The following is a 25,312-nucleotide window of genomic DNA, read 5'->3' as shown; positions in this document are numbered from 1 at the left end:
ATCTAGGCGGTATTTTCGATACTTGGAGAGAAGCTATAGAACCGCGGATAATCTCCAAGGCCCGCCTCTGACACCCATGGGAAGCGATTTTCATTGATAGGTCTGTCGTATTCGGATTAAATTAATTCAGGGATGAGGATACCAGTGGTAAGATCGGATCTTTTAATGGAGCGGTTAGAGTTTAGGTTTATGTGAAGGGGGAGGCCGTGGGAAAATTCTATTTGGGAATTGGCAGTAATTTATTTTGGTCGATGAGAAAATAAGATTACCTGGTGTGAGGTGTTGATGGCGGTTTTCTTATTTCTTCCCACTGTGGTTTCCTGTGGTTGTTTTTCGTTCGAAGGAAGGACGAAATGGATTCCCTTATCTGTGAAAGTGATGTTCTGAGCCGTTATTTCCGGGACCACGGAAATTTTCTCTCTTGCTTTTCATGTCTCTCTATATATAAAGCGGTCTTACTCTACGAATAAAACATAACTATAGTTATAATTAGTAATTAATTCTTATTTTGGGGAATGGGTTCTAAGTACAGTACACCAGGTTTTTTTTTAAGCAAAGTCCTACCTTCAAATTGTTTTCTAAAATAATATTTTAAATCGTTTTTATGTGTTAATTTGAAAGTGTAGTTACTTTCTAAAATCCGCAACTGTTTCTTTTCATATCTACTGTTACGAACTATCGACGATAGATGGCACGATTTCTTCTGATGGCTCTCAAAATGTCGAAATCAGTTGATACCGGTTTCGGTCTAGCGCATAGGCACGCGATTGGCGGAGAATTGGCGGGAACATTCTAGAAAACCCCGCCCCTCCAGACAGTGGCCCAACCCCTTCGTACGGTGACGCCGTCGACTAGGAAACTGTAAAATAGAATTTTGTGGAATGTTCCTTTTCTCGAAGTTTCTCCGGGGATATAAATAATGCGGCGCTCACAAGATGGCAGGCTTAGAAAAGGCAAAGAGAGGCACAAGGAGATTCAGTCAGTTGTGTTTAAACTTTGCGGGAAAGTTTTTAGCTTTCTGGTTAGCCTGTAAATACGTGTAAATTGCTGTTCTGTAAATAAATCTGTGTTTGTCCGTCGAACTGCTTCTTGTTTTGCAATCTCGAAGTCTTGCGGAAAATTATCCGCAACACTACAATTACTAGAAGCAAAGTTATTGTCAATTAAGTAAAACGAATTTAATGCTCTTAGTCCGAGAATGAAATCATTCATTTAAGGCGACTGCTTTACCTTCAAATGACGAATTTCAAAATTTTTTTTAAATTTATGTGTTTATTTGAAAACGCAGCAAGTTCTAGAATCCAAAACTGTTTCATTTTTGTCCCTACAATAACTAGAAACGAAGTTATTGCCGATTAAATGAAGCGAATGTAATGATCTGCTTGCTGAAGATTTGTGTGCTGTGCTTTTTCGCTTCACGGAAAACTTGATTTCTTAAGTTATTTTTCAACATATGCCTATGAATCTTTCCCACTGTATTTTATACAGCTGTGGCTGTGTAATGAGTCATAAAATGAGCGATATGCTCAAAACTTTATTATATACATGATTTTGAATTCAGAATATCAAGTATTTTTTTACGAAAAATTCATATTTTTCACGTCAACAATCATATCAAAAAATATTCTGATGGTATTCTAAAAATTTCATTCATTGCACAGAAAATAATGCGTAGAAATAACCTGTATGAAGAACGTGTCGATACAAGCAGTAGTTTCAGTGTACAATGACTAACAAGAGTACTACCCCGAGGGCCTATGATGCGGTTAAGACGTCCCTGTTTCTAAATGCAATATTTACTGATATTCGAATTCAAAGAACGGAGAGAAGTCGGCAAAAAATAGCGTTAAATGCGGGTAAAACGGTTAATATTTCTCGTACTAATGTCGGTGCTAACAGTAACATCTATATATATAAAATTGATTTTCTGTGTGTCTGTGTGTGTGTATGTTCTCTATACAAATCTACAATTTTAGATCGATCGTTGCCAAATTTTGCATATATACCAAATGGGACCCGACTTGAACGATAGGCTACTTTAAAATTTCGTCAGACCAGGGCAAATGCCCCAAATGGGCAAAAAACTGTCCTGCAACAATGGTTTTTGGGCCTCAACAGTCACTTTCCGAACGTTTACTTGGGTTACCGTGGTTCCCTAGCAATGCGTTTCAGACGTGTATATGCCTTTACAATGGTTTGTCACTTCTTTAATCCTGTTAGTATATGTATATGTATAATAGTTTATGCCTTTATAATGGTTTGCCAATACTTTCAATACTACACAATACTACTATTCAATACAATTACATTTCAATACTCTCAGTAGTGACGCTTTTTGAATAGACGTCATAATCATCATCAGCATCGCTTTGAGGGTCAGGAAAAGGGTGAGACTCATAGAAATCACTGTTAAAATTGCCGATTTTACTGTAGAAAAACTGAAATTTGGTGGGGTTTTCCGCCACATCAATAATTTTAAAAATTTTATAGAATCCCCGATTTCTGAAATATTGTGTTTGCTTAGAGGTATACTAAGCCCAGTAGATTGAATATGAAGTAATTAGCCGGACCTACTTTTGAGTTGGGTATTCATGTAATAACATTGATTTCAACTTTTTATTTATATCTTCTGAAGAATGAAAATTAATATCTCCGTATTATCTTCTGATATTCAACTGCATCAATTCATACAGTTTAGGTTGTTTTAAAATTAATTATGGGCCCATAAAAAGTACATCGAAAAAATTCCACAGCTTTAATTAAGCATTTTTGAAAGCTGAAACAGGTAGATAATTAACTTGAAGTTTGGGGGGGGGGAATAGAAATACATAGCGCCCCTTAAAAAAGGAAAGAAAAGTATATATTCATTTCTATGTTTCTTTAAATCTAGATTTGTTTATTTCATGAGTCGCACAGGAAGTCGCCATATTGGTTAACTTAGACACGGTTTGCATGTCCCTCAAAGAAAGAGGGAGATATCACGTGTTTCTAACAGCCTCATTGAAGAATACCCGGGCAGCGCCTGGTATAATAGCTAGTATAATATAAGAGGAGAAAAAAAAGAAATTCACATGCATATAGCCTTCATCATGCTCCCATCACCCAAGGATTTTTGGATCCTCGTTTTTTTAATATCCGTAAATTCTAAGGGAATCACCGAATACAGTAATATCAACCACCAAGCCTTTTGTGCCTCCCCTAAAAGGTCGATCCTGCGTACGCCCCTGCTAAGCATAGTTGTTGCCTTCTACTCGTCCGAAGTCAGTGTGAACATTTCATGGAGCGGCTCCCTATGAAGATCTGACGTTACAGTGTATGTTTCAGGTCTAATTTAGTTCATGTTGAACAAATTATCAAAAGGATTGAATGAGGCCAGCGCAATCGCTTATTGAAAGCTGTATGGGACCGACGATAACCACGTAATTCGAATTCGCTTAAAACGGAGTATGATTTTGCGTACAGGGTGACTGCACCGTGTTTATAAACTTCTAGGATGGGTAGGGTGTACCTAAACGACTCGGAATCACAAGTAATGAAGGGTCGAAGTGCTTGCCTGGCGCGTTAGATGGCGCTGTAAGGAAGCGGTGGTTCCGGGTGTTTGGTGCATTGGCCTGCTCGATCGCAGGATCTGTCATACCTTGATTACTTCTTCCGGAGTCCCCAGACTGGAGCACTGGAGACACATCAAGACATTGGTGTATGAAAACCCTGTTGGCAGCACTGAAAAACTTGTTGAGAAGTTTCTTTCACAAGAAAACATTGCAGAGAAGTCCTAGGCATACCCGGAATCTTCCAGAATGTTCGAAGTTCAATGCGCCTCAGATGCGAGACCTGCGTTACAACACTCGTGGATGACTTTGAACACCTTTTGACCTCTGTCACCTGTTTCGATGTACATTTATTATTATTGTTATGTATTAACGCGTGTTTGCTTACGTGGTGTCCTTTCACTACTGGCGTTTTCTGTGCACCCTACCAAAGCCTCCTAGATGCTACTAGTAGTATCTAGGGGAGGCTTTGACCCAACTGCATCAGGGAAGCATTTCCAACCTTGCATTGCTGTATGATTCCGAGTCGTCTAGGCATACTCAACCCCCCTCCTAGAAGTTTGTAAACGTAGTGCCACGACGCCCTGTATGAATATCCGCCAATTGGGGCCAAAATTTTAGGAAACACGTACAAATATGGCGAATACTATAAAAGCTTTGAGATTCATTTCTAAATCACGGCAACATTTTATCGCTATATGTATTTTAATTTCCCAAAAATTAGTTTTCAAAGAATAAAACAGTTCTTTACTTGCTTATCACTTAATGATCTCTTCTGTCTCAGCAATACTCTCGATAATATGGTAGAATTTCAGAAATGCGCATTTTTCGCAGAAAATTGCGAACTCCCCCGAAATCGTGGAAGTCGGGGTAGCGTAAATCACGGTATTTACAGTACGTGTCATTGTTTTTTAAATGAAGCTACCTCAATTTTGCATGGAAAGATAGCAAAATCATCAATAAACGAATTGAGCCAGCATGGAACTGAAAACTATTTCCTTGTTCTGACACTTCTGACTTAGAATGTGAACATTGTATCGTCTCTGAGAAACAAGGTCAGTATCGAACAAATGGGAATTATTTATACTCGAAGCAAGTGTGATGGCTACTGCCATGCTTACTTCAGTGTGACCTCTCGATAACGGACACCCATGGAACCGAATATGTAAGTCTGTTAATAGATAATGAACTCGGTGATGGAATTTATAAAAAGTGCTCGTTAATGGGAGCGTCTGTTATGGATAGTTCCACAGCATCGTGAATGATTTTCTCTGCATTTCGATAAGCCGCTTTCCATAAGCTAATCCTCACGAGTCCCAGCTTATCACATACACATCGTGAAAAGTGCAATATCGTCGAAAATTGGTAATATTTGGCGAGAATTACCCAGATGTCCCGGTTTTGTCTCAGGGAAATATCGTCATCCTAAGTGAAATTATCCAACTTAAAGTAAAAATAAAGGTGTCCCGTGGTTTTCAGCTCTAAACTACGCCTGGAAGTCATTCCCCAGAGAAACGATATACGATACCTTTGGGAAGGGTTGAACTTCCGACAACTCATCTTTTAAGAAGTCAATTTTCTTTTGTTGTTATACCAGTCTAGAAGTGAGCAGGCAGACCAACAACACGGTACCAATATAACATGCAAATTCAAGCATGTCCATCTTCGTTTCAGAAAATGGACGGCAGATGTCAGTACGAACACGAAACAAGCGCAGCTCGACAACATAAATACGTTAGAGCCACACATATACTCAGAACACGCCCTCCGGCATGTGCTGATTCGTTAGAAATACCAAAGAGCAAAGTGTACGAGATGCATGTACGGTTAAGTAGTAGTAGTCCAGAAGTGAAAATCTGCTGAGTTGAGGTCTCAGAAAACCTGAATTGATGTACCCATGATCATCGGACGCACACGGTCAATAGTGGCACCATGTAGGTCTTTTTTAATATTTTCCAAACGTTAGGTCTATTTGAATCTAGAGTCTCCTCCCCCCCCCCCCTTTGACAATAACGAGCCCACATACTTTGTAACTTTGCTTCTTTTTGGAACATGTTTTTCGATCCCTTTCCTCAACCTATCATCCAGCGGGCGGAGTCAGCTTTTGTTTATTTTTAGTGACATGTATTATCTACCTAATTTTACACTGGTGGAAAAAAAAGGTGTGTCTAATAAGGCAAAAAAAAATTGTTGGTTCTCTCTCTCAAGTTCTTTCATCCCGTTTCTTTTAACCCTTTGGCCGCGACAGAAGTTAAAGAAATTCCCCTCCCTCTGCGGAACGAAAAAAAACCCCTTTTTTTCTGTGTGGAAATTAGGTCGCGCAAACTCAGATACTGCGAGTTCAGTAATCAGGAAAATAAGGGTTGGTACGTAAAATCCGGGCTCGAACCCACCCTTATCGGAACGCTAACGAATGGGGGGGGGGGGTACTACAATTATACCAGCCTGTGCGTACTCATCCCATTCAGTACAAGCACACCCGATTCTCTCATCTCTGGCAGACCTGCCAGATTTTAATTTTAAGGGAAAATTTCACACGTCTAAAACAAAAACATTTATAAGTTATCACGGGATGAATTATTGAGTAGGCTGCTATGCTCATCATCTGCGGAGGATAGGAGCGTCATTGAAATCAACAGATGAAATCTTCAGAGTACAAAGGAATCCATCCTATTCTATCATTTCTAGATTTCTGGACCGACAAAGTTACAAACGGAAAGAAAATGAAAAAAAAAAAAACATACCAAAACATAAAATTTAATAAAAATAGACAAAATTTATTTTACACTCGGAATCTTGAAACAGAAATTGGCTGATCTGTAGCTACTGTAGCTAGTGTACAGAAATTCTAATAGCTCTCCGAATTAATACTGTCTGTTTCAATAAAGTAATTTCCTTGGCGAAAGATCTAAACGTCTGAAATTCCACTAGGGGTATTTTCTAACTCATATAACAGCATCTTCCCTTTTCTCAACAATGAGAAAAATGTCTTTCGCTATTAACTGAGGTTGACCAAATGGAAACTTCAAAGGCACCTGTTGAAGAAAATAACAATAGTGTTAAAAGATTTGTTAGAAGTTATCTATTGTCTATAATATATCACACGTTTTTTAGATCACAATAAGAAAGCGGGGAACCATTTCTTGAAATCGCACCTGCGTTTTTGAACACCTGCGAAATCGGAATCGACTCAACAGGTAAGCCAAGCACAGCTTCACTTCAACAAGAGCAAAACGCATCGCGACGCAATTCCTTGGACCAGCTCCAAAAGGGAGATACACATAAGGACTGCGTGATGCTTTCTCCTCCGCTGTGAACCTGTTGCAAATAAGAACAGTACGTACACATGAATAAAAAAGTGATTCAATCGGTCCTAAAAAAATCAAACGAACAATTTCCATGAATCTTATTCAACTTTGGAAAAATTTCACCTCATCCACAGTATTTACCTGTTTGGGTCGAATGCATCTGGATTCGAAAAATACTCCGGATCGTGATGCATAGCATAAGCAGGAATAACTATAGTTGTTCCCTTCGGAATGATGAGGTTGGTGTCGCTCACTTTGTAATCTTTCAGGGCAACTCGTACAACCCTAAAAGAGAAAAAAGTAAAATAATGCAAACCTTTTATGTAAAATATTTTGAAATATATATTAGAAAATGATACTCTTGAATATTTCCAAAGTAAATCAATGATGACTTGAAAAAACACTGTGAATACTATTGTCGGAAACAAACAAACAAGTCTTTCGTGGCCATCATTTAAGGAACAATTCATAGCTTTAAGGTTATCAGGCAGACGCAGTTGAAATATCGTCAGTCTTTTAACTCAAAAAAACTGTGAATTGTTCGCTATGAATATATCCCCAAATAAATTTAATTAACAAAATTTGCATTGATTGGTCACTTTATCATCACCACCTCATCAATATTTTGTTGGACAACCTTTTGCCTTTAACACAGCGTTGATTCTTCTTGGCATGGACTCTACGAGATGTTGATAGGTCATGTGTGAAATCTGATATATATTTTTTGGGAGGAGGGAAGAGGGCACCAAACAAAGTAAATTTTCTTTTATGTTCCTCAAACCAATCCTGTGCAATAATACGCCAGCTACCAGCACTATGACAACACGCATTATCTAGTTTAAGCAGCTATTGCCATTAAATAAACCAGCAGCACAAAAATTTACACTTAGTCAGCAACAATGTTTAGATATGATGTCTTATTCAGACGTTCATGAACTCGATTTAATAGGCCCAAAGCATGCAATTAAAACATTTCCCAAACCATCACATTGCTGTTTCCGCCGAATTCTCAATCACCCATCTGCTTTTCGTAATTGAAAACATAATTGCCATCGAACCACATAACTTGTTCCCAACTATTCACTGTCCAGTACTTGCTCTCCTGGGCGATTTTGAGACGTTACTTTCTTGTTAGTTGCAGACAGCAACAGTGTTCAAACTGATCTTTGGCTTATTTTTCCTCATACGATGCATTGTACGGTGAACAGTGCATTCACAAATCCCTTGAGACGATCCCTGATTAAGATCTACTGTAATTTGTTGCACTGTTACCGTTCTGGTGTCTTTCAGAAGTCTGGAGACTCTCCGTTCGGCCCGAACATTCACCAGTCGGTCGATGACCACCACAAATCGCACGTAGAGCCCAAGTTTTTTGCCTGACAGTGCAATCTTTAAACACTTTAACTACTGCTGTTCTTGAACATTTTACAATTGCTATTGATTTGCTGATACTCGCCCCATAGCTCCGAGCTCCTAAAATTATTCCACGTTCAAAGTTCGACAAATCATTTTTCTACCATATCCTACCAAACATTTCACCTATATTACTACATCAGGAACTAAGCTTTCCTTTTTTAATAATAGCCTAGCCCTCTAGTGGCAATAATGTGATGTCATAGCTCATTTTGTTAAAACTGTCTGGTGGTAGTCATGATAAAATGGCTTCTCAGTTGTATGCAACAACGCCTTTTTAGAACTTTCGTTGTGCGTAGAGCATATATTTGGCCGTCCAAATTCTCCTGTCTTTTTTCTGTTCTTTCTAATATAATGTAGCTAACCAACTTCACCATCTTCAGCAAAGTTGAGTAATTTTATGACTGCAAATATTCAGCATTTTGTGTGAATTGTTTTTAAGAAATACACTCTGATTAACTGCAGATTTGCTCTGTAATTACTTTTAGTGCAGAAAGTATTGAATTTAAAGAGTGTATTTTTTTAATTTCCCATCTCATTGGTGATTTTTTCTAAATAGCATATTTTATTAGTTTTGGGAACAAGAAAAATATTTCAGCATAAATGACAGTATCCTATTTTTATCGATATAATATGACAAACCTACATATAATACAAATACAAATACAAATACCACGCCACAACAGGCAAATTGCCCAACGAGGTGGCTGACTTAAGAACATCATGGATCCCCGAGCCATTTTTTTGGAGGCCCTACCTACTACTGCTACACCACACCCCCCCCCCTTCCCGCGGAACCCCCAACGAATCGGTACATGCGGTAATGTGCGTGTACGTGTAGTGAAACCTGACGTGAATTTTTTTTGTTTCTCTGTAATGCTTGTTATGTGTAGTGCTGCCATCTGCCACCAGTTTTTCTAACTACGAGTGAAGTGTAATGATTGAATGATTTATCGTTGTAGGACTGTTGCTCTCTGTGGCGAGACTTTTTAACGGGGAGATCGGCTCGCATTTGCGCCTTGAAGTTGGAAACCACAGAAAACAAACTTCAGCCGACCACCATAAATATTGTAACATGAATCGAAATACTCGGACTAAATTACATCATACCTATCACGAGATGGCGTACGTGGAATGAGTCTGATATTTACTTACAAAAGGCCTGGTGGATATTTTCTCAATGCTTCAGAAGCTACGTTGTCCAAATATTTCATCGTCTGCACGTTTTCATACGTCAACTCATTCTGGAAAATCAGTTGAAATTTATTAAATTATGTTTAACGATTGTATGATAGATACGTCATTTAAGTTATATGCATAAGATGGATATGATTCAAACATTAAATTTGTAATTCAAGCATAATTTAATTACTCACATTGTTCAAACGTAAAACTTCGTCGATCTCAGAGATGAGTTCTTCTTGGACGTTTTCGTTTAGTGAGAGCTCGTAAAGGGCGAACGAAATAGTTGATGAAACAGTTTCCAGTCCTCCGAGCAAAAATATTGTGCACTGCGCGATGATTTCCTCTTCGCTTAAACCTGGAAAAAAAAAATTCCGGTTTCATCGATTTTGTTGAACCTCTTTACGATCAAGGACGTAATATTATGTCCAAACGCTAGTGGACTAAATTCAAACAAGCTCTCTCTGTGTTTTCTTTCCTCTCTCCTCGTCATCACGAAGCTTTGTTGCAACTCTAATTTTTTTTTTCCCTCTTGGTTTTTGTACACCCTGATAGTGATTTCTTTCCACGTATGATGTATCTTTTTTATGAGAGTGAAAGAGAACAGGTAGGGTGAGAGTGAAAAGAGAGAAATATACTCTTTGAACCTATATTTTTATCAACTTAATCTATTATACTGTTTTATTCTTTTATTTTTTTCTTCCTTTTCGCCCCTGTTTTTTTTCTTCTTTTTTTCCTAACTTGTGGTTTAGTTACAAGGTTACCATATTTATTGCTGATTTGTTAAATAGAGATCATCCGAATTTCTTGCCAATCACTTATAAGCGACGGGGTTAATTGTATAATCATCATTAAGATGATTGTCGAAATTTCATTAAAAATTTTCGAGTTTGGTCACATTTCGAAGAAACGAAATACCTCATGGATGCCTTAGTGTGAAACCTCACTATTTTTGACTGAAAAAGAAATCCCAGATCTTCAAGTAGTTTTATTGACTTTTCCAACGGAAGTGCTAGGTTGAATTTGAGCACCAGCAAAAATACGAAACAATCACTACTCTGACGACATAAATACGATAGGGCCCACACATACAGCTCATGTCCGTTCGGTACGTACCGATTCGTTAGAAAATCCGCAGAGGAATGTATAAGAGGTGTACGGGTAAATAGTATTACTATACCAACTCTGGCCATATCTCTATATTGCTATTTACTGCCCTTAATCAGATGGACTAAAAGGAAGGCGCTGTCTATCGGTGGTTGCCTAAAGCTCGTTAAGGAAAATTTCTTATCTATATCCTCCCTTTGAACGGTGGTAGACGAGCATCTTACCACCACACCACTCAGGTGCTGGTTAAGTAGTAGTAGCATGTTCGTTCCCTCATAATACCTTTATGTTCTTTTTGGACAGAGGCGTCGTCTTGGGTTTGGCTGTTTTTTGACGTGATCTTCTCATTGATTCCGTTTTTCTCGCTGGAAAAATCAGATATAGCATCGATATTCTCAACATCATTGGTATCGGAGTTCAATGCAGAAGCTTCTATCATCAATTGTAAAAAATCGTTCCTTACCTGATAAGAAATAAGAAATATCAACTAAATGGAATCAAAAGAGTTAGAAGAATAAACAAAAGTGAAACGAAAACAAATAATAATACGGAAATTATCTTATGCAATATACCCTTGCAGTAATACATATAAATACCGTATATTCAAATAAGATGGAGCTTACCTGTCCACTCTTCTTTCTTTCCTCTATCATGCTCTTTGATAAATTCTCGAACAATTCGAAGAAACGTATTCTAATTGGTTTCAATCGCAGACGCCTCAGAAAATTGTTGATACTTACTGAAAAAGAATTGTTATTGAAATAGTTTAAAATCCAACCGTGTACAATTACACAATATCATGTTCTTCAATTAGCATAAAACAGAGGCAGTTGGAATTCTGTTACTGCAACCAAATAAAACTTCTAAACTCTCTAAACCTCTAAATTGTAAAATTCTCTAAACGACTCTTAAATTTTAAACCTCTAACAATTAAACGAGGGTAACAATTCCTTTTGTTGCATTCGTGTCTTGGTGCTGATTTATCCCCCACAGCAATAAATTTTTTGCATTTTCAATACTGAAATGGAGCTTTTTCGGTGTACCCGCAACATGTCGATAATGATAGTGATCTATTATCGTTCGCATTTACATGGTTGGTTGGTTATTTGAGATCTTAATACAGTATCTTGGGAACGGTCCGTATTCCGTTTATACGGATATGTTCCCTTAATAGGATATGTTCCCTTTACAATTTATAGGGCCTTCGTTCACTTTTAATAGAATTTCATATAAATTTTCTATCAAGTTATTCCACGTCGTTCCACTCTTCTTGCCACTGGATAAGTACTTGCCTTCCAGATAAGTATTTTGGTTGTAGAAATATACAATGGTAATTCGGTTATTTGTATGTCACTGGAAATTGCCTTTTTTGCCAAAAATTCAGCTCTTCCGTTAGCCTTGGTTTATACAAATACAACGCCACAACAGGCAAAATGCCCAACGAAGTGGCTGATAAAAATATGCCCATAAAAATATGGATGTCATATATTTCAAAAATACAGCAACCCAATTAAAAATGCAATTAACACAAATTATAAACTGCATGTTCGGCATGTTCTTTAGCTCATATCAACATGATGTTAAATTCCTCAAGAATTTCTTGCCTAAGTGATCTCATCAATTCATGCAACACTGTATAAGAGGGTATTATACCGCAAGTAGAATCAATTGACTGTCTCTGTAAATCCTTGTTTTTTCATCATAGTTTCGGCTGAATTCGGCTTTTTGATAGCTTCAAAAAGAGCTAATGCTTTGGCTCGGAAAATGGAATTTCCAGTATGTGCAGCTTGTAGACAATGTAGCCATCTCACCCTCTCCTAAGTACGTATATTACATATGCTGATTCTATAGTACTTGGAGCTTTCCACCGATCCATGAAAATCGTTATATTCGACTTGATTTCGGCATCGTTAGTAATTATTCACTTTTTGCTGTTTAAGACCGAATGCAAGATGATGTGACCAGCCGTCTAGTTTCTTTTGAAAGCTAAATTAGTATCTTCCAGCTAAGAAACCTAAAAAGAAAGATTTAGTATTTGAGAATGTGTCACTTACTGAGAATCAAATTCCTCAGTTGTATCCAACGGTCGAACGCTTTCGCTGCGGCCTTATAGAAGTGGCTGTCGGGATCATTATGAGAATCAATTTTTGTGCTAAAAGCAGTACTCGCAATACCATCCATCGTAAAGGCACTTACTAGCCTGTAGAAATGATGAAAGAATATTTTAAAGCGTGGATTCAATTACAAATTCACAGTATAATGTATATCAATCTGAAATTTTACATCTGGTATGAAATGTTACTCACTTTTTCACATCAGATGGTTTTCCTTGGGCGACATCTTTTTCGAAATTTTTCGCCAATGTCTCGGCGCATTCGAATATGACGCTCGTCATCTTCAACGAAGCAAATTTTTTTTCATGTAAAATCACTCATAATTTAAATCTCTATGGTCCAGTATATATTTGAGTATACATGGTAAATACATGGTGAAAAAGCCCATTACATCAATTTATTTTCTTACTTTCTTTAGTATTTAGCAAAGTACATCTTTTAATAACACTTCAGTGCAAAGTGCACTATATATTTTGTGCTATATAAGTACAAAACGTTTTTCCTCTGAAAGAGTTGATTTCTTGCCAGTGCTATTTTTGACAGCTGATAAAGTTTTACGTGTTCAGAGATACATAAAATAGCACCAAATTGAGGGGAATCGGAAATAAAATTCAAGAATTAAAGAGATCAACTATTCAGCTTTGCTGAGCAAGATTTTATCTGTTTATAAATACCATTGAAAGCAAAAGATTGAAAAATTGAAACTGTATGTTTTACACTATATTGCATAGGATAAAATTGCGTATCTAAACTTTTTAAATTTAGAAAAAAATTAATAAACTTTTATGTTGACTCAAAAGTCTTTTGACACAAACAAACAAGAAAGCAAACACCTACTAACTAATCAAATCAGTCGATGCATCAAGCACCATAACAAAATAGAATAAGTCAACACTTTGTTGGAAGCAGTATAGATTGTAAAACTACTTGTCAAAAGTTTTGTTATGAAGTCGAAGAGTTTGTCCCATGGTCTGTGGGTATTCTTCCCCCATCCTCTTTCCACACATTTCAAAAAAGTCATCGAATTTCAGGCTCTCCAACTTGTCTATCGAATTCAATCCATTCGTGATTGATGGTATTCAAGTTAAGGCTTTTTGACTTCCCCACCCATAAAAGACATTTTTTTGTGTTTCAAATGATTTCTAACCACTTCTCAGCTGTATTTACGGTCATTGCCGTGAAATATCAATAAGAGCGGTACGTGCTGCGTCGTAAAAGACGACATGTGGTTATGAAATATATTTTAATAACGAACTTTGTCTCTTGCGTTTTTTTCAGAAGATAAAAGTATATCTCTCAACACCGTTAGCAGAGAAGCATCCTCACTTGCGGCTTCCTGTTTTACAGTAAGAACCTATAATACATCTTAGCAATTACCTTATATCTCACTTTAAAGGAGCCTGTAATATCTCATGGTGTTATATAGGGTGCATAGGTAACATCACGCATGGCATTTTACTGGCGAACCGTTGCTCTTAGAGGCCACGTTATCTGGGTAGATTTTCCAATTAGGAGAAAGTATGCAGATAACGTTTAGAACTCAGATACGGCATTCATATTCTGAGGGGTTTTAATTTATTTTATTAAAATAAAATAAAAATTACTTTTTTATACGAACTCCCTGTGCCAAAAAATAGCATTAAATGCTGATAAAACGGTTTACACGTATTTTCAATGCTGTTTTTTTCCCAACTTTCTTACGTTATTTGAATTCGAATATCAGCGGATATTGCAGTTGGAAACATGGATTTGTTTTTTCTGTTATTGGCATCAGATGAGACTGGGCAACACCTTCCCTATTGGGTTTTTATGCACAGGGTGACTTATCCGTATAAATAGATTTTTTTAAATTTTATTTTAATAACTGTACAACCTGTTGAAACATGAATGTCGTATCTGAGTTCTACACGTTATTTGGTTACTTTTCCTAATTGGAAAAAGTATGCCTTTATAAGCAACGGTTCGCCAGTAAAATGCCGCGTGCGTGCTGTTACCTGTGCACGCTGTATATCAGCAATTTTCAATCTTTGGTAGCCTGTGGCCCGGTTGTTTTCTTTTCGTGATTGTAAGCAGGGCCGGTAAATAATCCTACTATAAATTCATATTAACTAAAAATTAATTATCTCCATATTTGATTAAACTATATTTGTCAAAATACTTTCGATCCATCCAAAAACAACAATTAGTCAATAAAAGCTAACTAACCCCAAACAAATAAATTTCAACCACAGGTGTCGCTAAACATCTTCCTTCTGCTTTACATATGTCAAGGTCAGGGCAATGTATGCAAATGAGTTAGCATTAAAAATATAATTGAATTTGTCAAAACATTTTTGAATGCTAGTGTATAAAAAAAATTGAAAATGCGAAATTTCTTGCTATATTATGAGTTTTAAATTTCCGTCTACGTGCATTATTTTTGTATAATTGCTGTAAATATATTAAAATATATAAAATTTCTGACTGAAAAAAAAGTCATTGCTCATGTAATCATAAATTTTTAAAAGATAAATTCATCGTTGAAAATTTACAAGAAATTTAACAGTAATAAAATAAGCGTTATCAAGAGTAATTATTATTCACCTTCTTGATTTTTCCCGAAGAGAAAGTTGGACTCGTAATATTTCGGATGCGTTTCCATTTATCGGCGTGCACTACCGACATCATGTTATCGAGTATCGGATCACCAGTGTCAACGAAGTTCTAATGAAAGTACAGAAATGTTCTGCAATAATATTGAAAATATATTTATCATCATCATAACTTCACTCTCATTTTATTTTTCTGCCTACTTACCACTCGGTCAACGAAATATTGAAAATCCTTGACTAAGATATTGCGGATCAATTCCGGTTCTGCCACACTCAATGAGGAACTTCCGAATAGCGATGACCTTCGGGAAATCAATATATTAATTAGATTTCTCAATAAAAAATATCAATTAATATCAAGCGGTTGTTTTGATGGAAACTTACCCGTATAGTTTGCCATATTTCTTGTAATTCTTCAGCAATTGTTGGGGAAGAGGCTGGCAAAAGAAAAACGAATGCAAATTTCTATTATATTCGTTGTTGAAAATGCACCAGCAGTGTTCAACCAGTGGTCTGCAGCACGATGCTGATCAAATATGCAAATTATCATTTTCTTGCCAGTCCGCAAATTATTTATCACATTTATTCCTTTCTTGCTGGCCCGCAAATTATCTCTCCCATTTATTTCTTTTGCCGGTCCGTAAATTATTCCAATATCTATTTATTATGTCCTCAATTATATATATTAAGGGTCCTCAAATTACATACATTTCATTTTTTTCTTCTTTTTTTTGCCCCCAGTCCGTAAATAATTTTCCGATGTATTCATTTTTTGCCTGTGGCTAATTATTTCTTTCATATCGGCCGGTCGATGAAATCTAGTGGTAACAAGCATTACACAGAAACAAACTTCACGTTGAGTTCACAATACATACTCCCAATTCCAGCATGGCTCAGGTCTTCTTCGACAACCACCACCATTGAGATTTTTCCAGATTGTAGCGCTATCTGTTAACGAAGTCTGTAACTAATTTCGAAATTCTGTCTGAATTTAATTCAAACCCATCGTGTTTCTGCAGAATATTTTTCTTTTCTTTTCTGAGACTAAATGACGCGTATTTACTGCAAATGTCGGATACTTTGAAATTATAAAAATTTTAGTTTTTACAAAACTGCAGCGTCGTCTATTGCAACAATTTGTAACTAATTTTCAAATTCTGTCGGATCGAAAATTTACTTTTTTTTTCCGATCACACAAATCATACATTTACATCTCTTTTCGCTCTTTTTCAGATTATCCCGACAAATTTTACGACACCCTTTAAACCCCGAGCAGTCGAAAATACAATTCTCTACATGAGTACAGATTTGTGACAAGTTTTAGTATGGATAACACTTTCACTAGTTTTGTCATTTTCCACAATTTTGGGCACTAACTGTATCAGAAATTTTTAAATAAGTTAAACAAAACATTTTCTTCTCTCATAAATAATTCATGTTTAATTTGTAAGCAATAGTGACCACATAAATAAAATTATAATAATGAACTCAAAAGTAATTCCCTCGTTACAGCTTATGTTAGCTACGCTACCATAATTTGGAACATGTAATAAATTATTTACATATTCTACCCATAAAACATCATGGACAATCATCTCCATTGTTTTCCGTTTGCTAGAGAACGAGCAAATATTACATATATCTATACCATGTTTTAACCTGAATAAGGAGTCCCTTTTTGGCACAAATTGGGTCCCAAAACTAGGATGGGTTCCTTTAATGTGCAGCGTTTCTCAACCTGGTGGTCCGCGACGATGGTGTTGGTGGTCCGCAGGCAGACTTGATAATTCAATTCTAACTGAATGAAAAATTATTCATTTGTGTAATTGATATTATAGTAATATCCATATGTATTAACAAATAAGAATTGTACCTTCATACTTAGGTTTATCAAGGGAAATTCGGGAAATTGTGTGTGCGATCCTGAATACGAGATATAACTAATTTGCAGCCCAAAAATGCAGTATATGACAAATTTACTAATTACTGCGAGAAAGGGGTTAAAGGGTGGGGGAAATAAAAGGTTGCTACATATCGCAGTAAATAGTAAATAAAAGTTTGACGGAAAATAAAAGTTCAAATGACCCGAATACTGTGAAATACGGACTTCACCAATTGTCTTTAAAAACGTTGCCATAACTCAGCAAAATCCCCAATTACAGTTAAAACTGCGAAAAATTCAGGAAAACCAGTTTAACTTGGCAATATGAGAAGAATATAACTTAACAATGTGACATGAATATTTTTATTTATACCCAAAATTTTCATGAGTTATGAAAACGCTGTTTATTAACGATTTTAAGTGAACATTATAAATTTAAACAAATATCATTGAAAAAAAAACGGGACAAATGTATAAAAAGAAATTCAGAACCACTGAAAATACAGAAATGTCCCGTAATACGGGAAGCAAGTGGTCCGTCGTATTGTTTCAGACATTTTACTGGTCCTTGGGTTCAGAAAGGTTGAGAAAGACTGATTTAATGGATAGAAAACTTAAATATATCTACTCAACTTTTTTTTCTCAATTTTAAGCCCCTAAAATACGGTGTGACACGGAAAATCGGTTATTTTACATAATAGCCAATTATTATGCATACTTAACACAATCGTCTTGATAAGTTTGATAAATTTATCACTTTTTTACCGACGAATACGCATAATATCCGAACTCGCATTGATAAATTTGATGAATACTGAAATATCACTTTTACCAGCGATTATGCATAACAGCCAATTGTCATTGGCAAATTTGATAAATACTTGAAATTTATCTCCTGTGAGTATGCACAATACACCAGTGCAGGGGTTTGAAAACTTTTTTCCACTCGCACAGCACCCCTTCTCCTAATCAACGCTTATCCGAGGCTCCCCAGAGCAGTTTAACAAAGAATCTCCTCAAAAAACCTTCGTCAGGGCCACCGCTCCAAGAACATTCCTGACAAAGGTTGGAGACGCACAGTTTGAGAACCCTTCCCTTAGTGTAATGCTGTCAATTTGATAAATATGAAAAAAATTCCAAATGAGTTTGGTATGTACGATGAATGTAGATAAATAAATATAAAAGATAATATATAAGGATATAAAAGATAATATATAATGATATAAAAGATAATATATAATGATATAAAAGATAATATATAATGATATAAAAGATAATATATAAGGATATAAAAGATCATATATAATGATATAAAAGATAATATCTAATGATATAAAAGATAATATCTAATGATATAAAAGATAATATCTAATGATATAAAAGATAATATCTAATGATATAAAAGATAATATCTAATGATATAAAAGATAATATCTAATGATATAAAAGATAATATCTAATGATATAAAAGATAATATCTAATGATATAAAAGATAATATCTAATGATATAAAAGATATAATACATGTATGAATTATCATGTATCATATAATATGATTTCAGAGGCGGTCTAGAGCTCGCTGTTGGAAGGGGTGACCATACATCCCGCATTTTGCTTCGCATTTCCCGTGTGATTCCCGTTTTTCTGTTTTTTTTCTCCATCCCGAATTTTTTTTAATAATGCCCCGGTTTCACCCGTTTTTCAGTCGAAGTTTTCTTGAATTTGTGTTTTGGGGTTGGTGCGATCACCCAATCGCTCGCTCCCCCCACCCTTAGATCCACCCCTGTGACTTATCATGTTTACCTCCTACGCGACGTTTGGGTAATTATGCATAATCGCCGGTAAAAGGGATAATTCTTTTAGTACTTATTAAATTTACAAACGACGCTCTCTCTTCTCTCTCTCTCTTGGCATGAATGTGCATAATCAGCGGTAAAAGTGGTTAATTTAGGGGAAACATCTTGAGGAAGACTGATGTGGGCATGAGAATTCATTTGATTTGAAACCGAGATTACCACAAATTAAAAATTTATGGAACGCTGAGAGAGTTTGTATTCTTGATTCATCAATTAAATCTAATGAACATGGAAAATAATTATCGATTTTTCTCTCGATTTGACGGAATCGTACTCACGAATGCGAAGAACTTGAACCAGGCGGTTAAAGAATCCCATCGAGAGACCACTGTTATTCCCGCTTTCTTCCAAGGATTCTCTGGAGCAGTCAGGTATCTGTGCAATATTCACAATGACGTAATTTTATATTCCGCTACTAAGTGCAATTAAATAAATTCTATCCAAGAAAAAAATTAACTCCTTACTTGTAAGATATCCATAAAACCAGGAACGTCAACGCAACCCAAAAAATATAGCTTATGATATCCATTTATTCTGGTCGGATTTAATTTGTTTTGACATTAGAACTAAACCGTAAAGCGTAGATATACGGACCAAGAATTGAATTACAAGGTCATAACCAACTATTCAAATGACGCTTGGAGTCAACGCAGTATGTGCTAGTGTTTGTTTTTTTTTTCAGTCTGGAGAGAGAAATGATTGCAATCCTTCACCGAAACAAACGTGATGAAGAAGGAACAGAAAATAAAAATGGCTCGTGACGCTGACACACAATAACGTATTCTTTCGTCATTTACGATCGCAGATATTTTAGAGTGACGTGACGTCGCTCGATAAACCATCGCGAAGAACAACAATAATTGAGGCGCTTATTTTCAAAAGGGAACATTTCTCCCACTTTTTTTTTCGAAATGCACTTTTCAACGGTTTATGAATCTTTGGGATAAGCTCTGTGAGGTTATGCAACCGGGATTATTCCCAAACGGGAATATTTTTCGTAGAAATTACAGTGATACCTTGGTTTTCGTCGATAATCCATTCGAAAACAATCGGCGAAATCCAAAATCCAAAATTATTTCCATATGAATCAATGTAAATCCAATTAATTCGTTTCACACTCTCCAAGATAATACGAAAAAAAAACATTTAATAGAGAATAAGTATAGTGATTAATAATAAAAATAATAAGAAATTGTTATTTTTAATATTTTAAAAATGAATATAAAAGACTAATGTAGAGAATAAATGAAAATTTAACATGTGTGTGTGGAATTTACATTTTTATACCTTTCTGAAGACTCTTCTAGGTGTATGGAAGGTGTCGTGCCTTGTGCGACCGTGCCCTGTGCGACCCGTGCCCTGAGCGGCCAAGATGGATATCGTCGTGCCCTGAGCGACCAAATCCTTTTCCATTCTTTACTGGGACAAATCCTTTCTTTTGAGATATCTTTATGAATAGAGTAATCTTTCCATTAGATTCCCTTTCTTCCTTTGTATTGAAACTTCATTCATATCACCAATATAGGTGGAACTAAGACGCCTTCATATACAATGTATTAAGTGTATTAAGGAGTTCTAGGTGGAACTATAGGAATACAATAAATACCGTTTATACGACCTTCTTTATCTCTATTATGGGATTTTCACATTTATAAGAGGCATAGTGAGGTATTTTACCTCACGTCTATATATATTACCTCACTATATTTGTCCCAGTAAAGAATGGAAAAGGATTTGGAACACCCGAAAACCTGGCTAAAATTATTTTTACATTTTCAGTGCACTATTTTCAGCTGATATGTCGACTAATTTATCGTTAAAATACTAAAAGAAATAATTTTGCGGGATAAATTATAAAATATGAACATATGGAAATATATTTTGACATAAATTATATAATTCCCCCAATGATGAGGGAAATTCCTCAATAAAGAAGAAAAAATGTAATTGATATAAAATTGTTATAAAATGCTAATAATAAATTGGGGGAAGATAGTCATATCTAATTTATTTTGTATTTTAATAAAAAATATTCATCTCTGCACAAAATTATTCCTTAAAATTTTTCAGAGGGGTGAAATTATTCTTGAAAATTATTTTTTCCGATAACACTGGTCACAATTCCTCCCTGTAGATTTTAATGTTAAAATTTTTCATTTATACGACAAATAACTTCAATTATGTCGACTCTGACTGCAATGCCAACATGGCTGGAGATACGGGGGGAGGGGGGTGGAGAAGGCGTAGAAATGTTTCAATTACTTGAGCTACATTAAAAATTTAGAGTAGTTTGATTCCTCAATTTCTTGAGGAAAAGTAAATATTACAAAAAATTCGGGTATGCTTTCGTGGACGCATCAGCAAATTTACATGTAACAGAATCTATTTTAAGTCTTGATTATGTGCAAGCATTATTAGTCATTGTTTGAATCCATCACTATTAACCGAGCAATTGCGTAACCAGTTCTCTGCTGAGTTTAAATTGCATTCGAGATAAAATGAAAAATTTTCACTTAAAATTCTGAGTGTCACTGCTGGAGAAGTTCCACAATTTTGATAGATTGAAACATTTGAAAATCATATTTTATTATTGTCATAGATTTCAAGACAGTGTATTTATCAGTACAAGACGGTGTTAAATTGAAATCAATTCTTCAAGAAGAACTACGGGGAAATAGGCTCGTGATGCACATGTTACAAATAGCACGAAAGCATGCCACTTTCGTGCTACTTAGTAGCATGTGTATCACGGGCCATATGCGAGATGAATATTCTTATTTATAGTCGTAATTATCGTATTATAGTTTATGAGTTAGGAAGGTAGTTTTAATACATGATTTCAATGAAGAATAAAAATTCAAGTTGGCTTGATTGAAAATCCAGAGAAAAAAACGGGACATTTTTTTTTCCCAAGAAGTCGGGATGGTAAAAATTACGTGAAAATACGGGGATGTTCCGAGAAATACAGGACGTATAGTCATCCCACATATATCAGCATAATTGAAAAATAATTTTATTATAATAAGTGTAGAAGGCTACATGACAACCATAGAAATAGTATTAAGAGTATAAATCGCGTTTTTCAACTTTACACTAATTTATAGCATATTATCAGTAGGGTACCCACGTGTCCTTTATTTTACGGGACATTCTCGTACTTTCACGTAAATTTGGCCGTTCCGACTTCATACAATTTTCCTATATATTTCCAACAATGCTAATTTGAACTTAAAATTTCTACTGAAATTTTGAATGAAGGTAATTTTCATAATTTATAAAATATTTAGGTAATTATTAAAGTTTCATCTCGTGTATTTTACATACTAAACATTTTTTCGGTTAATTAGAGTTCAATTCGCTGCGATTTCTATTATCCCGTCATTGCTCAACCCTCGTTAATTTTTCAGAAATTTTAAAACAGTTGGTAGTTTTGCCAACATCTTCAGTGATTTTCTTTATAAAATTCTAATTTTCAATATTTTTCTAACGAAATATGATCACCACGCCATGATGAATGATTTTTTTCTCCGGAAAATTTTTTTTCTACTGTGATTTGTAGACGCTCAAAATGCCATTTGATCATTTTTGTCGAACCACTGATTTTCTGCACACGAGGGCTAATTAGACCAGGACCTACAATTTATTGCCGATTCCCAGAACGACAGACTTTTTTTTTCATACTCACCGAATAGTTCATGCACTAACCAATCGATGTGGGACTCTGCTGCAGCAATCTTTTTCGTTGGTCATGTTGCCATTTCTGTAGTACCCCCGTGTCAGGAAAGTTTCTGACATGGACGAAACGGATATCGAACTCGTGACACCTCTAAACATTAGTTATAAACCGATACTGTCCCTGAAAACGGGACGTTTGGTCACCTTTTATGAATCTGTAACAAAACTTCTATTTTGCACTAGATCAGTTTCCCAACCTTTTTTTGTCCCACCGCCCAATTCTTCAGAAAATCTTTTCACACTTGTTAAGTTTTCACAAAACTGTAACGACTGTTAATTGTAATGACTAATGACCGAGTTTTTCCTATATTATGTTATCGAATGGCCTGTAGCGAAAGCATTTGTGAAACACTGAACTAGTCATCTTCTCATCGAAATCGTCAAATATGATCATATTTTAAATGTAAACGGATAATAAATTTTCGATCTACTTTTTTACTCATTTTCATCAAGTTGTTATACTACCGCAACTGTCTTTGGAGTCTAGTGAGAAACAGCTTGTCAAATGGTGTGATGGGCTGAATTTTAAATATTATGTTCCCCACAGGAACTTTTTGGTGTGCGTAAACCCTAAGTTATGTAAATAATATCTGAAGAGAGAAGTTAGCAGGCAACCCTTTCTGATCTCTAAGTACCCTAACGTGACACGCGACACACCGTTGGAAATAACTGTCTTAATTGATATTACAACCATACTTCGGTATAACGTCCCGCCTCGGGGCCGAATAAAAATGACTTCATAAGCTGGGTGACATAATAACGAATAAAATTTTTTACAAATTGTACTAACAGGACCAAAAAAAATTGACGCTATAGGCGGGATGACGTTAAACGTGGTCAACGTTATACTGAAGTCTTACTGTATAATGTTACTCTCAAGATGGATATTCAAGTTTTCGTCTCGATGAACTAAATTAGTTCATACGATTTGAACGGTATAAAAAAATATAAAACGATTTTAAATAAATTTAAAAAAAAAAGATTTTCTGCTTCCCATCACATGCTAAACTATAAATGTTACATAATCTCTGTAGTAGATGGATTGCAGAAATAGAATAGCAATTCAATTATAATGCCACGACATGAGGGATGGTCCCTTGTTGTGGAAGTGAACAATAGAAAAGGATTTGGTCGCACAGGGCACGACGATATTTATCTTGGTCGCACAGGGCACGTAACCGTATGGAAGACGGCGAGAAGGGGGGGGGGAGAGAAGGTGCAGATATTATTGTTTGGAAGGGAGAATCCCCCTCCATAATGACCTTAGGTATCAAGGCACTATCTAGGGTCACTTCCTGAGGCACTATCCGAGTTCACTTGAACTCGGACACAAATTTTTCGGTCCCAGACTTTTCCGAACTCGCACCTGCACCGTGCCTATAATGTATTATAGTAACACTGTGAATGCCAGTGCAGCTTTCGAATTTTCTGAACCAGCCTCTGCTGGCTTTATAATAAGTGTTTATAAGTACAGTCTCGCTACAATAAGTATGTACACTAGCAGTTGTCCGAGGCATTTTCTTAATCAGATCGGCATACAACAGTTCGGCCTTTTCACATATTATGTCCTCCGAAACTGAATTGCCATCTAACTGTTTTAGATTGATACAAATTAGTAATTATTGTTCGACATCTTCAATTGCTTGTGATCTCTATTTCGTTAGCACATTCAAACCTTTCGCTACATTAGCCTTCTTTATTTTTCGCCACAATGGAGCCTTTCGTGGATGGCGACATCCCATACATGCTTCCGATTACAGCAATCTTAATATCTCTCTCGTATTTTTCAATGATTTCCTTCTTCAACTCGGTCCTGTTCTTGGTTTTCTTCTTCGAAGGGCTGCTGGCTCTGGAAATTTTCTTTGGTTCCATGGAATTGTTTGGCCAGACGCGCAAGGTGATGCTCACACAACGAAGAACAACGTCACACTGAGCAGGAGAACGAAAATTAGCAGCGAGGTCAAGCGGGGCACATCAACGAAATTCCAGACAACCGACGAAAAGCCAAGACAAATTCTTCGCGGAAAAAATGGACGATAACCGAAGTCAACGAAAACCGAGGTATCGCTGTACAATGTAAAGTTAGTCGTTTCTATCAAAAGGGAACATGTCCACCTGTTTCATAACTTCGGTATTTTTCATCTCTTGATAATGGACGCCCATGGGACCAAAAAAATTTTTCTGCCAACGAGGAGTGACCGTGAACTCCTTTACGATTAGGGACGTAATATTGCGTCCAAATGCCAGTGGAATAAATTCAATATATCTGACTGTTTCTTCCGACGTCAGTTTAACCTTAGAATATGTCTGCCACAAATGTGAGCGAAACGTTAGGAAGAAAATGCATCAGACCATGGAGTAATAGCTCGGAAACCGCTTGCCTCATTTAATGATTTATATTTTTTGATGAATTGTAATATATTTTTAAAAATTATTCATAATATTTTTTAGAAAACAATTATTTAGAATATTTTTAGATTAATTATTTAGAATATTTTTAAATTAATTATTTAGAATATTTTTAAATTAATTATTTAGAATATTTTTAAATTAATTATTTAGAATATTTTTAAATT

The 25,312-nt window shown here is 35.8% G+C and overlaps 1 protein-coding gene across 1 annotated transcript; it reads right to left on the bottom strand.

The window, feature by feature from the left end:
• Positions 1–6,304: 6,304 nt before the first annotated feature.
• Positions 6,305–19,736, bottom strand: LOC149081741 (cytochrome P450 3A7-like). Its single transcript, XM_089237165.1, has 14 exons — positions 19,466–19,736; positions 19,280–19,376; positions 15,648–15,700; positions 15,469–15,565; positions 15,256–15,375; positions 12,865–12,953; positions 12,613–12,758; positions 11,182–11,297; positions 10,841–11,021; positions 9,646–9,809; positions 9,425–9,513; positions 6,998–7,141; positions 6,704–6,866; positions 6,305–6,583 (listed from the first exon to the last, which is right to left on the bottom strand). Exons 1-14 carry the CDS (start codon positions 19,528–19,530, stop codon positions 6,494–6,496), a joined length of 1,614 nt encoding a protein of 537 aa, XP_089093291.1. The 5' UTR covers positions 19,531–19,736; the 3' UTR covers positions 6,305–6,493.
• Positions 19,737–25,312: the final 5,576 nt, after the last annotated feature.

This window comes from Pholcus phalangioides, unplaced genomic scaffold, assembly GCF_987345545.1.
Source record: "Pholcus phalangioides strain wild (caught in Gottingen) unplaced genomic scaffold, Ppha-v1.0 ptg000009l_1, whole genome shotgun sequence".
Lineage (NCBI taxonomy): Eukaryota > Metazoa > Arthropoda > Arachnida > Araneae > Pholcidae > Pholcus > Pholcus phalangioides.
This window is presented reverse-complemented; position numbering and strand designations above follow the sequence as displayed.

Bases quoted from the DNA above. Each gene is read 5' to 3' on its own strand.
- LOC149081741 (XM_089237165.1), bottom strand. From the start codon at position 19,530: ATGGATATCATAAGCTATATTTTTTGGGTTGCGTTGACGTTCCTGGTT. The intron at 15,376-15,468 runs GTAAGTAGGCAG...TACTTTCATTAG, and splicing joins AATATTTCGTTGACCGAGTG to AACTTCGTTGACACTGGTGA. The intron at 12,759-12,864 runs GTGAGTAACATT...TCATTTCTACAG, and splicing joins AAACCATCTGATGTGAAAAA to GCTAGTAAGTGCCTTTACGA.